This window comes from Pristiophorus japonicus, chromosome 13 (genome assembly GCF_044704955.1).
Source record: "Pristiophorus japonicus isolate sPriJap1 chromosome 13, sPriJap1.hap1, whole genome shotgun sequence".
NCBI classification, from domain to species: Eukaryota; Metazoa; Chordata; class Chondrichthyes; family Pristiophoridae; genus Pristiophorus; species Pristiophorus japonicus.
The window spans coordinates 49313839-49327752 of record NC_091989.1 but is presented as its reverse complement, the minus strand read 5'-3'; the positions used below and the strand labels follow the sequence as shown (position 1 = coordinate 49327752).

General features: G+C 43.1%; 1 protein-coding gene across 1 annotated transcript in view; it reads left to right on the top strand.

Moving 5' to 3' along the window:
• Positions 1 to 13914, top strand: part of LOC139278551 (cAMP-dependent protein kinase type II-beta regulatory subunit-like) — a 100815-nt gene that overhangs the window by 69757 nt on the left and 17144 nt on the right. Inside the window, exons 5-6 of the mRNA XM_070897435.1 lie at positions 7419 to 7525; positions 11975 to 12128. Of these exons, the coding sequence (XP_070753536.1) occupies positions 7419 to 7525; positions 11975 to 12128 (261 nt within the window). The remainder of the gene's footprint in view (positions 1 to 7418; positions 7526 to 11974; positions 12129 to 13914) is intronic.

Sequence of the window (13914 nt, the reverse complement as noted above, 5' to 3'; positions counted from 1 at the left end):
ATTTTGACTGCTGTGGGTTATAGAATGTGGCATTGTACTACAGCACTGATTGGTGAGGGATAGGTCTGTGTCTGAGATCCCCACATGGTGAGTTCCTGATATAAACCAAGCTGCCATGAATGTTAAAGGGAGGCCAGGTCTTGCTGCATTGGTAGCAGGGGAGAATCAGATGTCCAGTGACAGACCACCACTTGAGTGCTTATCTATGTTTTTATCTATAGTGTGTATAATAGGATGGGCTGGAGGCCAAATGAGAGATGGTGTGCTGCAAGGGAAGAGGAGAAAACAAAATAATTTGTTTTAATATATGTAACAAAAATCTAATGTATTAAGTTGGCATCTTAAACTCTCTGCAGCAGAAAACAAATTTGAATGTAAAAAGTAAATATTAAAGGCCATTTTTGGACAAAAGGGGAACAGGTCGGCTATAAAATGTGATTTGATGTGGTAGTTGTCCTTCCTTCCAGTACAACTGTTTAGTGATTGTGTCTGTTGGAATTGATCATAACTTCCATTGCGTACCACCTAAAAATGGAAACAAAGCCAAAGTTTTTCAGAAGTGTACACAGTCACTGTTTTGTACGTAATACACATTGTATAATAGGACAGATTAACGACCTGTAACTTTGTGTGCACATGAGTTATTAATAGCTCAGAACACACAACGATCTTTCTTGTATCAGCCATGTAAGCTTTCTTGAATTATATTGACCGAGTAATCCTTTAAAATCATAAGTTATCCCTGAATGCTTGAAGATACTTTTAATTGCACCATTTTGAATAGATATGTAAGGGACAATTTTTACTCTGCCCGCCAGTTGAAACCGAACGGGCAGTTAATATTGCTTACCCGATAATGTCACACTCTTTCTGCAGTCTTCTGATGAAAGTTCACCGACCTAAAACATTAGCTCTGTTTCTCTCTTCAGAGGCTGCCTGAACTGCTGAGTATTTCCAGCATTTTCTGTTTATTTTGAATAAATGCTTGTTATTACAATAGTTGGGATTTCAGATTTGAAATACTAAATAGAAATTTGTCGCATCTACTAATGTTAAGACTTCACATGAAAGAAAACTACAGATGCATGTCAAAGGCTATTTTTGAAGCATGATCTTTGACTTATGGCAAGAGAGCTAACATTTTATTTTTAGATGACTTGCTTTGTCTTAAAGATCAGAAATATGCGTGGAGAATAGGACATTTTTCTACTTTGGATACCTAAGGGGTGATTTTGACTTTGCCCGTCTGTGGGAACTTGGCGGTCATTAATTTTGCCCAGGGGACTTGCCCGACAATCTCACGCTCTATTCCCGCAGTCTTCGATTTTAATTTACTCTAATGAACAGATGGCAGGGACACTGAAGTGACCCTTCTTTAAAATGTGCAGATCTGTCTTTGTTGATGATGTCATGGGAGGGAAATGGGGCCTAGAATAACCTGAAGAATATGTTGGAGGAACGATAAATGTTGCTGTGCATGGAACCCAAATTCTGGAAGAACTGGATGTACTTATTGGAGTGACACAAGCAAGTGAAGGGACAGATCAAAATTCAAGATTTTTTTTTTCACCCTTTCGACCACTAGTATGTGTTCATATTTGTCCCCACCATTTCTTTCAGTACCCATTTCTTCTTTTGGAATTTCACTTTTCCTCTTTTCTCCTATCCCCTGACAGACTCCATAATCACGTTTCATCGTTACAGATGTTTTTATTTTCCTACTTCAAATTCTTTTTTTTCACAAAAAAATTATCTCACTTTTAATGGCTCAACACCACACATCATCCTGCCATGTGTTGCACAACATTCTCCTGCCTACATTGGTCTCTGTTAACATAGGTCTTGAATGGGTCATTGCTAGTTCTGCAAGAATGTGGTATTGGGTTACTCGCCTGACTCCTTTTTTGAGAAAGCATCTAACTTCCTGCTTATGGCACAAGAGGTCCATGACACCGCTGCATTGCTGATCATTTAAATCCTCCGTGAGGGTGGAATCCTGTGGGAGCATTTGTGAGCTTCAGGAGATTTCTAATTTTATTGAAAATGGACTTTGGGAGTTCTTGCATCCACCTGAGGCGGTTTAAAGAAAGAAATCCATATATTAATGAAAATAAAAGAACTTCTTCAGACCTGATGTCAAAATCCTCAGGATAGTGGTACATTCTACTAATTTAGAACAGAGTCCAAGTTGGTTGCTAAAACAAAAATTGTTGGTTAAATGAGGGATCGAGCTTATGGACTGTTGAAATCTGAGCATAAAATTGATTACCTTGACAAATGAATGGAATTGCAACAGAAAAAGCTTTACAACCACAAGAATAGAAGCCGTCCTCCGTGACCTTGAGTATTCTCGTTTGATTTACGTTTGGTTCCCTAGTGCTTGTCATATTTTGGATCTAGCTGGTAAGAAAGGATGGTTGTGATCTCTGAGTTACTGTCGTACGTAATAAGTTTTTGAAACAACCTTTGACAAGTGGGATGGAGTTCTAAGTGCAGGATTATAGATTTTGGGCCCAAATTTCCCCATGAGTTGCACCATTTTTTTGGGTGTAACTTGATTTTTCTGGTGTATCTTTTTAGTTGCAAATATGGCCATTTAATTTTCGCCAGTGTAAGTGAGTTAGTTAGTTAGGTTTTTGGTTACGTCAGTTTTTTTTTTTCAAAAGGGGGCGTTCCCAGCCACTTACACCATTTATGCCAATTTGGCCAGAAAAAAGTTGTACTAAACTAACTTAGGGCAGCGTATGTGTCCACTTTTGTCCGCACTGAAAGACCTTACTTACAGTTAAAGAATCGGCGCAAGTGACTAAATTTGAAGCACCACCAAGCACCAAACAAAGCACAAAAAGTAATAAGCAATTAATTAACAAACAAAACAGAAGGAACCCTGCACCTAAAACACCAGAATCAACCAGTAAATAACACATGAAAAAAAAATAGAACTCCTACCTTCGGGAACGCAGCAGGCCGTCGGTGAGGGAGGGAGAGGAAAGGCTGGGCTCGGCATCTTTATAAAGTAGAACTCAAACTGGTTTGTTGTTTCCCCCTCAGTTGGCCTTCATAAAATGGGACTGCACATGGTCTTCATAGGCAGCTTGTCTGTTCTCTGGAAAGGTACTTTGGCACACTGGACACTCGTAAACAAAGTGCTTCACAACGTGCTGCTCAAAATCCAAGTCCTCCAGGTTGAGCGGGAAGACGAACTCACACACTGGGCACTTTTGGCTGTCAATGCTCTCCTCTTCGGTGTCCTGTGAATTCTCCTTGCCATCCTGACTCTGCACCAAGTCAATGCTCGCACCGGTCTGCGATCCTTTGATAGCAGAGTGTGCGGCAGGCCACTCAGCTCGGGATAGAGACGGTGTGCTTTGGCCCCTCCCACACAGCCTGCAGCGCACGTTTGCCGAAATGGCCTGCCAGGAGCTGCTGCATATGCGTGCAGACTCTAGCACGCATGTGCAGAGGTCCTGGCACTATTTTCAGCGCCAGGACCTAGCTCCGCCCCCCCCATCTTTCTTCTGCGCCACGCCAGCTCCACAGATGGCCCGAGAATCGGCCATGATCAGAAGGATTTGTTTTTGCGCTGCTTCTGAGGTAAAATGTCGGCGGGGGGCTCGGAGGTGCGGCGAAAAAACCAGAGGGCCAAATTTGGTCCCTTTGTTTTTAGCTTTATTAAACCTGTGTAAATGTTAATAATTGCATGTCTGAAAGGCAGAATAGGACTCTGCACCAGATGCTGTTTTACTACATTGTGCCTACGCTGTGGTATTTTAATTAGATTTGCTGTGCCATTTGTCAGTTGGCTCGCAACACAATTTACCAATTTTAATTAATTCATGCCTTTTAGTTGTATGAAGAACAAAAGTTACTTTTTGGTACATGAACCTTGTTTTAGTTCTGTGATTAATTACAGTACTAATTTCTGTGCAGTGTGCAAAGCTTTTCCATGATTTCTATTAAGTACAAAATAAATGCCCAGAGACCTCAATAGTGTACACTTCCCTTTAACTTGATCTGGGCCCTATCTGAAGAGGTGGCATGGTCATGAAGCATTACCTTGGAGATCACAGCAATGTTTTTCCCAAAAAATGCTTTGTTCACTAATACTGACTTCGGTTACCATTTGGTTTTGAAAAATTGTGACGAGTTGCAGTCGCTTGTATCTTAATTGAAGTTGGTAACTTGAGGTAGAGCCTGATTGTTGGCTGACCTTCATTGGAGTCCACCCTTTGCAATTCGATATTCAGCCACGTAACTTAATCATCTGAGCAATGCTGGGGCAAGGAAGCATGCAAGTGGCTAGATAACATTGGAATCATAGCTGGAATTTTAAAGAACACTCGCTTCTATTTGTCACCTTCAATGATTTTTACAGCCTGTTTCGACATCAGCTTTGACTCGATGAGAGTACACCTGCTTCTTAGTCTTAAACTCATGGGTTCAATCTCCATTCCAAAGACCTGAACACATAATCTAGATTGACACTTCAATGCAGTACTGAGGAAATACTGCGCGACTGGATGTGCATCTTTTAGATGAGATGTTAAAACACAGTCCATGTTTCTTTTAATGGGCCCGGGGCCCTTTCAAAATTCCGTGCATGCACAGCTTTTGCAATTTAAAAGCTAACTCATCCCGCGCAGCTTGAAGGGAACATTGAACACGGCTCCATCTGTGATAAAAGATCCCAAGGTACTATTTGACGAAGAGCAGGAGAGTTATCCCTGTGTGCTGGCAACATTTATCCTTCAACCAATATCGCTAAAAGTAGATTATCTGGTCATTTACCTCAGTGCTGGAACTTGCTGTAATCAAATTGGTTGCACCTCAAAAGCACTTTATTGGCTATAAAATGCTTTGGGACATCCCGATGTGAACGGTGCTGTATAAATGCAAGTTCATTCTTTTTGTATCTCTCTCTGGGGATGGAATTTTATAGCCCTGTATTGCAAGACGGTGAAAAGCTTGTATGTTGCTTCTATTCTGACTAATGGATATAACTACCTATTGGATGCCAGAGTAACATCCACCACATGCAAGCGATGTGCCCAGATTGTCAGCCATTTACAAGTACAGGCCGACATAAGATGCAGGCAGTTGCAGCACATTTCTGTATCAATTGTTGCCTACAATTCAACCCTGTGTGCAGTATCGGGGGAAAATGGGAAGGCTTCTCCTCCCACGAGCGGGCCCCCTGATAGAGGGTCGGCGCTTGCCCCAACCCATGTAACAGCCCCCGGAGTTAGCAGACAGACGAATGGCAAGGTAAAACGATCTTTTATTACGAACGTCCGAGAACACCTCTCATCACAGCCGCCTGTGAGTAGAGATGCTTCCCGAACAGCAAAATCATACAACCTTTATACATTTCAAAAACCCCTCCGTTCCCGGGCAAGACTTCCTAGATCTCTAATTGGACTACCTTATCGGTGCTACTTTGTGTAAGAGGAAAATTTGGCATTAGGGGTACCAGCGGGACAAGGGTTCAAGTGCTGGTTCCTGCACTGGCCCATAAGGAAGTAAAGGCCTTTCTTCTCACGCCTTGCACATTCCAGCACCAAGGCTCCAGAAGGTACTGTTATGGGTTGGGATACCAGATAGTATTCCAACATGGAATGTCAATAGGAGAGAACCGAAACAGACCGCTGATAAGGACATGAGAAGAGACCCGAGATAGACTTCATGGCACCAAAGGAAATGTATAACAAATTCCACCCGAGAGATACCATTCTGGGAGCGGTCTAAGATGGTCACAAGATCATGGCCTGTCAGTCAGAGCTCATGACCTGTCAATCCGGAGTAGTACTGATAAGGTAGTCCAATTAGAAATCTAGGGAGCTCTTGTCCGGGAACAGAGGGGTTTTTGAAATGTATAAAAGTTGTATGATTGTGCTGTTCGGGGAGCATCTCCACTCACAGGCGGCTGTGATGAGGGATGTTCCCGGACGTTCGTAATAAAGATCGTTATACATTGCCATCCATCTCTGTCTGCTAACTTCGAGAATTGCTACGTGGGCTGGGGCGAGCGTCGACCCTCTATCAGTGGTCCCGCTCGTGGGAAAAGAAGCCTTCCCTCCCTCCCCTCAACATTTGGATTGACAGGCCAAGACCCTCGTGACCACCTTGGGTCGTGACTTGAATGCCGTTGTATGAATGGAGACCTACGATTTGGGTAATGCCCCCTCAGTCGAATAGCCTGCAGATGCTCACCATCAAGTTTCATATATGAATAAAGGACACTTGGATGCAGTATACTGCAACCACATGTAGTGACTGACACAGTACCTCATTTTTCCGAACGACTCATTAGGTCAGAATTTGTTGATTCTCCTTGGTGCCCGTGAGTCTGCCTCGAGCCTCTTCGCAAGGTCTTATCAATGTTTGTTTAGGTTCTCACATCGTATCCTGTCGGAATATTATTGAATTAATAACTTCTGGAGCCTTGGTACAAGGCTGAAGAGAGGCCTTTTACCTCCTTATGGGTCAGTGCAGGAACCTTGTCCCGCTGGTACCGCTAATGCCAAATTTCACTTGCGTGCAGAAATCAAACCATCACGTGCAGAGCCAGGGTTCATCTTTCTCCCTTGCTTTTCTCCTTTATCGACAGTATTAACTCCATTCTAGAATATGGTTCTGTGGGTGAGTGCTCTGCTCTTACTTGAAAAACTCACTGAGCCATCAGTGTAGAGTTTTGTTTTTACAGAAACCATCACACACAAATTTGTGAGGTGCCTCCACTTGCTTTTGAAACTATACAAACTATTGAAATTTATGTTTTTATTTTGATTTGGTGAGTCGTTCGGAAAAATGAGGTACTATGTCAGTCACTACATGTGGTTGCAGTATCTGAGAATCTCTGCCTTTTACAGGAACAGATGTTTCAGCTGCTGGATGCCATGTTTGAAATGCTCGGCAAAGTGTCCTTTATTCATATATGAAACTTGATGGTGAGCATCTGCAGGCTATTCGACTGAGGGAGCATTACCCAAATCGTAGGTCTCCTATTCATACAAGGGCATTCCAGCAGAGGTTGCTGGAATGCAATCAGGACAAGGCACCTTGAGTGATCACTTCTCAAAGGGGCACTGACACCAATTATAGTACCGCTAACTTGTCTCATCTGAGAGCAGCTAATTCAGTACTGACCCAAGGATCCATTCTGCAACCTTTAAGTCCTGTAGGCTCTCACTCACTTGAAAAACTCAGAACCATCAGTGTAGATCTCGCACCAGTTTTGTTTTTGCAGAAAACACACTCAAATTTGTGAGGTGCCTCCACCTGCTGCCTGGTATGACAGTCGAGGTACAAACTATTGACATTTATGTTTTTACTTTATTTGGTAAGTCGTTTGGAAAAATGGGATACTATGTCAGTCACTACACATGGTTGCAGTATCTGAGAATCTCTGCCTTTTACAGGAACAGATGTTTCAGCTGCTGGATGCCATGTTTGAAATGCTCGTCAAAGTTGGCGAACATGTCATTGATCAAGGAGATGATGGGGATAACTTCTATGTTATTGAAAGGTAAGAATCTTTCTAAATTCCATTTTATATTCTGAATGCAGTTGATTTGTTGAATGTGTAACATTTTTGGGTTACTAACTGAGGCAATGTGGCATGGAAATTGGCGAAAGAAAGATGTGGATATTACAAATTTTCTTAGCTAAATAAAGACGGCGTTTCCGCAGTAATCATTTCATAATTGTGGATCATTGTTAGAAATTTCAAGTGTCTGCAATAGATATTTTCTCGAGCTATATAAATACAAGTTGTTGTAATTGGCCAGCAGTAACTATCGTCTCCTACAATCTTTTCTGCCTAATATCGAGCTAAACTGTACCACGAGCAGGGCATCCTCAGAGACCTTGCATGTGTACTGGATACTATGATCTCTCGTATTATGCCAAATGTCTTCGATAGTCTTACAGAAGGCAGACTGTAGGACTCACAGAAGGAAAAGTACTTGAGATGAGGCACAATTGTATCCTGGTTTATTTTTCCTGAAATATTTGAATGAGCAGAATACACATTTCCTGTGAGATGCTTCTATTTCTTGTCACTCCTCATAACAAAAATAATAAAGATGCGACTGTGACTAATTTAGGCAGACTTTATTTGCAAGCTAACTGGACCCTATCTACAACTGTTTTTAAGCAACAAGTCGATATGGGTTCACTTGGCCATTCTTCGGCCTGTGTCCATTTTGCTGGCTGACTCTACCGATGGCCATATATCTTTTTTTTTTTAATTATTCATTCCTGGGATGTGGGTGTCGCTGGCAAGACCAGCATTTATTACCCATCCCTAATTGCTCTTGAGAAGGTGGTGGTTAGCCGCCATCTTGAATTGCTGCAGTTCTTATGGTGAAAGTACTCCCACAGTGCTTTTAGGGAGGGAATTCCAGGATTTTGACCCAGCGACGATGAAGGAATGGTGATATATTTCCAAATCAGGATGGTGTGTAACTTGAAGGGGAACATCTGCAGAAGGAATACAAATATACATGGGCTCAAATACAGATCTACCTGTATCTAGTTTAGTCAAGTCTCCTGCTGGGTGAAATGAATGTAATTAATTCTAATGCCAGGATGTACATTACTGTGGAATGTGCTCAGTGGCTTCCCATTATCTCTCAGCTGACGTATTTCATTGAAGAGTATAACATTCTTTGAGGGCATGACTGGGTAGTTGCTGAGAGGCTGTTTCTCTTGGCTGGAGAGCCTAGACCTAGGAGTCATAGTCTCAGGATAAGGGATCGGCAATTTCGGACTGAGGTGAGGAAAAATGTCTTCATTCGATGGGTTGTGAATGTTTGGAATTCTCTACCAGAGAGGGCTGTGGATGCTCAGTTGAGTATATTCAAGATTGAGATCGATAGAATTTTGAGCACGAAGGGAATCAAGGGATGTTGAGATAGGTAGGGAAAGTAGAGTTGATGAAGCAGTTCAGTCATGACCCTGAATGCGGAGCAGGCTGGATGGGCTGTATGGCCTACTCCTGCTCCTATTTCTTGTGTTCTTAATGTGCAAAAGTACAGTTTCTTGGCTGTTGCTGCTGCGATCCCACACAGGATATATTCTAATCAATATTCTGAATGGCTTGTGTATCGAGTTGATTCCTTGTAAGCTGGATATGAATTTGTACCAATAACAAGTTAAATAGCTCGCAGGCTACAAGTAAAAGTCCCAGAGGTTGCAGTCCTCTCATTGGGCCACATGATTCGCGCCTGATTTTTAGGAGCAACTGGTGGAGAACGGACTATTTTAGAAATCGCAATTCTCCACATTTTTTTTTCTGCAGTTCTAGTCAGGTAGAACAGTTCTAGTTTAGAACAGAATTTTTTCTTCAAAAGGGGGAGTGTCCGGCCACTGACGCCTGATTTGAAAGTTTCCACAGTGAAAACGTACTCCAAACTAAAGTAGAATGGAGCCAGTGAAGATTTTTGTAGAACTGAAAAAACCTGTTCTGCACATTAAAAAATCAGGCGCAGGTTACAAATTAGGCGTCCAGAACGAGGTGGGGGGGAGGGGGGGGAAGGGAACTCATTAAATTCGACAATAAATCCTTATTTATACTTCTACAAATATTATACAAATAAATCCAACCTGAATAAACATTTATAAGCCAAGAAAAGATTAAATAAACCATCTTCCTACCTGTGTGAAAGTGCTTCAGCCAGGGAGAATTCTGCAGCTGTTCGTGCTGCTGGGAGAGGGAGAGGGAGAGAGGAGGGTGGGGGGGTAGAGAGTGGGGGGGGGGGGGGAGCGGGGGGAAGAGAGCGCGGGGGGTGGTGGGGGGGAGCGGGTCGGGGAACAGGAGGTCGGGTCGGGCCAGTCGGGGGCGGCGGGGAGCGGGTGTCGGGTCTCGGGGCGGTGGGGGGGGAGCGGGTATCTGGTCGGCGGGGGGAGCGGGTGTCGGGTCGGGTCTGGTTGGCGCGGGGGGGCGGAAAGCGAGTGTCGGGTCTTGTTGGGAGCGGGGAGCAGGAGCTGGCCGTAGGAGGAGCCTCATTCACGCAGCCCCAGTGAGGCCATTCAGCCAGGGCTAGGGGCCGCGTGCTTCGGGCCGCGTGCTTCGGGCCCCTCCCACACAGTTCGGCGCCTGGAGCTACTGCACTTGCGTGCCGACTGTAGCGCGCATGTGCAGAGGTCCCGGCACTGTTTTCAACGCCGGGACCTGGCTCCGCCCCCCCCACAACTCGTGCTGGCTGTGCCGAGAGCCAGAGGACCTGTAAGTAGGTGGAGAATACCGAGGATTTTTTTAGCCGCGAAAAACGGGTGCCCAGCTCGGAGGGGCGCCCGTTTTTTTTCTTGTGGAAACTTGGGCCCATTACTACTAATATGTAGCATTAACCTAGGATCTATTTCGGTAGTGAATACTATTTTTTTTAAATCCATAAACATAAATTCCTATTTTAAATATAAATCCTCTTTAACAGGGTGTGACTTTTGTGGCCGTAATCTAACCTTGGCTACAAATGACTTGTATATGGTTCAAGCTTTAGAACAGGAACTTACTCAGATTTCTGTTGCTGCCTTCTTGTAATCCCTTTCAGGGATCTGTCATTATATATATCTTCCTTGTCAATTGACAAAGGTCATAGTTGACTTGTATTTCTGTTCCCATCTTAAATAGCCTAGAATTGATTCCTGTTATGGTGGCTGCTAAAGCTGTTAGAATCATCGTACTGTTCATGACTCTTCCTTGTGGGTTGAAATAAATACCATAGTATCTTGAGTATTGTTCCAAGCCTAAACCAATTTATTAATTGGTAACTACCATTAATGGTTATTTATTTCAATGGTATTGCATCTCTTGTTTGTAACAACCAAAAATGATGTGCTATTGTAATTTGCCTCAAAATATGAAATGCAATTTTAATGTGAAACCTTTCTGTTTCTGCAGTCTTTACCATTAGCTTATCCTAGAAAAGCATTTCAATATGCACCCCTTCTACGAAATGAACTTTCCCTTTTGCAGGGGTTCAATAAAATTGGGGGAGATGTCGCCAACCTTGCGTTTTTATAGATATTTTGTCTTTACAGCATACATACCAATATAGAGAACTAGCAAATGTTTCAAAAAGCTGACGGTCAAAAAAAGGAAAGGCCTGAATATATAAGGTTGCAATACATAAGGATAAGGAGTTAGACTGATAATACAGAGGAACATGCACTTGTCAGAATTTATGACAGATTAAATCCACCACTGCAGCAAAAATAGAAATTGCTAAAGGGGGATGTGAATACTAAAGCTTTATCCTAAGGATGCAGGGTATTCCCTCCTCTCAAAAGAACAACTTTTTGTTTATTTGATACCTGATTTGATGCATTTCTCAGCAATCTGGAACCTACTGTAATCCTGAATTTACCACCACTTCAAACCTACTTCTGATTTTATTTCCAAACTCTGCTGAATTTCGAATTGGCTTGACAAAAGCCAGTGAATCATCCACACTAAGCAGCATCCTCCTTTCCTTCTTTAAAAAGCAGCTACAAGCAGTCTTAAAATAACCTTTTGGAAAAAGACACAAGCTGAGCATGGCCCAGAAAGTTTCACTGAGGAAAATGTAGCCTATTTGTTGTTTATAATTCTTGGGGGATGAGCACACTTGTAACTGTGACTCTCAGAAAACCAGCAGCCAATTTAAAATGTTTCTGCCTCAAGTTAATGTGAAACCATTCGGAGAATTATGGTATAATTGGTCATGACTGCCTTCAGTCCCACCTACCAACGGATCTCGTCCTGACCACTTCCAATCTCATGGATCTGGCTTCGTTCCCACTCTCCAGGTGACCTGATCTGGTTGTGATAATCTCCAATCCTCATCAGGCTGCGGGGAAGGTGACTTTTCTTGTGAAATGTTGACTTAATTTAAAACATTGAGTGTTAGCATATATGTTGCAGGGTTATTTACTCTTAAATTATGAGAATGTTTTTCTTCAACCAAAGCTGATCAATATTTATATTTCACAGGGGAACATACGATATATTTGTAAATTTAGAAGGTATGCAAAGGTGTGTTGGGGCCTATGATAATCGTGGCAGCTTTGGTGAGCTGGCATTAATGTATAATACTCCCAGAGCAGCGACCATTACTGCTACCTCCAATGGAGCGCTATGGGGCCTGGTAAGTGTTGAGAAATCTGGATTTTATAAATAATGCATTTTTGTGTTGTCCAGTCAGAACAGTTGATATGAGTAGCTAATTAATGCATCATCATATGAGAGCGGTTTTATTCTGATGGTTGAAAAACTGAAAGTAACTAACGACCTAATAATTCCTAACTGTCCCCTATCTGAAAGCACTTACTTGCTGAATTAAAACCAGGGTTAGGATTAGTATTTACAAATAGTTCTGTAATACTTAAATAATGGCCCTGCTGTTAATAATGTGTATTTTTGTAATATATTGTATAACTGTCTCCCATACATTAACAGCTTGTGTACACATATTTCTGGCTTAATCACAACTTTGTCAAATGGGTAATCTGATGATACAGATGTGGCTGTGGAATAGAGTTTTTTTTCTCAGGATGTGGATGACCCTGACAAAGTCACATTTATTGCCCTACCCCTGGTTGCACTGGAAAGGTGGCGGTGGGCCTTCTCCTTGAACCACGGAAATATTTGTGCTGATGGTGCTCCCACAATGGTGTTGGCTAGGGAAGCCAGGATTTTGATCTAGTGACAATGAAGGAATGGCAATATGTCCAAGTCAAGGTGGCGTGTGACTTAGAATCATAGAATGGTTATAGCACGGAAGGAACCATTCTTGTAAATGTTTTCTGCACTCTCTCTAAGACCTTCATATCCTTCCTAAAGTGCAGTGCCCAGAATTGGACACGACACTCCAGATGAGGCCAAACCAGTGTTTTATAAAGGTTCATCATAACTTCCTTGATTTTGTACTCTATGCTTGTATTTATGAAGCCCAGGATCCCGTATGCTTTTTTAACTTCTTTCTCGACCTGCCCTACCACCTTCAACGATTTGTGCACGTATACCCCCAGGTCTCTCTGTTCATGTACCTGTTGGTTTATACTGCCTCTCCTTGTTCTTCCTACCAAAATGAGTCACTTTGCACTTATCTGCATTAAATTTCATCAGACACGTGTCTGCCCATTCCACCAACCTGTCTATGTCCTCTTGAAGTCTATCACTATCCTCCTCGCTGTTCACTATACAGGTACTTCCAAGTTTTGTGTCACCTGCAAATTTTGAAATCGTGCCCTTTACACCCAAGTCGATCATCATCATCATAGGCGGCCCCTTGAACGAGGATGACTTGCTTCCACACCAAAAGGGATGAGTTCACAGATATTTCAATGAAGGACCCGATATTCCAGTCCTGAACTCCAGGGGTTGAAGATGCCTGTGCGTGGATTTTTTTTAACATGTGGTGATCATTGCACACCAGCCATCACATGGGCTTGACCGAGCTAGACCTTTATCCAGTGGCAAAGGTTTACCAGGACAACTGGAGACCTGCTCTGCTGCACGGACCTAGTGCACACACATCTTAGTGTGGGCTGGCCCGTATAACTTCTGGGCCCCGTATCCTCATTCGTCGCACCTCTGCCACGATCTCTCGTCGTACCTCCACCACAAAACACTATATCGTGGTCGACCTGCGAGAGGATACCACCGCAGGTTGAGAGGATAAAAGAGCATACCATTGCAGCTTCCAGCGCGAGCTGCTACAAGTGTGCGACGACTTCAAGCAAGGCGACTGGATGTCGTCATCAAAACCCAGGTCACCATTTGGAGTGTGGGCAGGAACATCGGCAGGGCCCAGGTACAGCGGAGGAGCGGGAAGGTCGGGGCGAATGAGCAGCAAGAGATCGTGGTGGAGATGTATCGAGTGATTGAGGCGGAGGAGCGATGAGAGATCGTGGCTGAGATTCGGCAAGTGA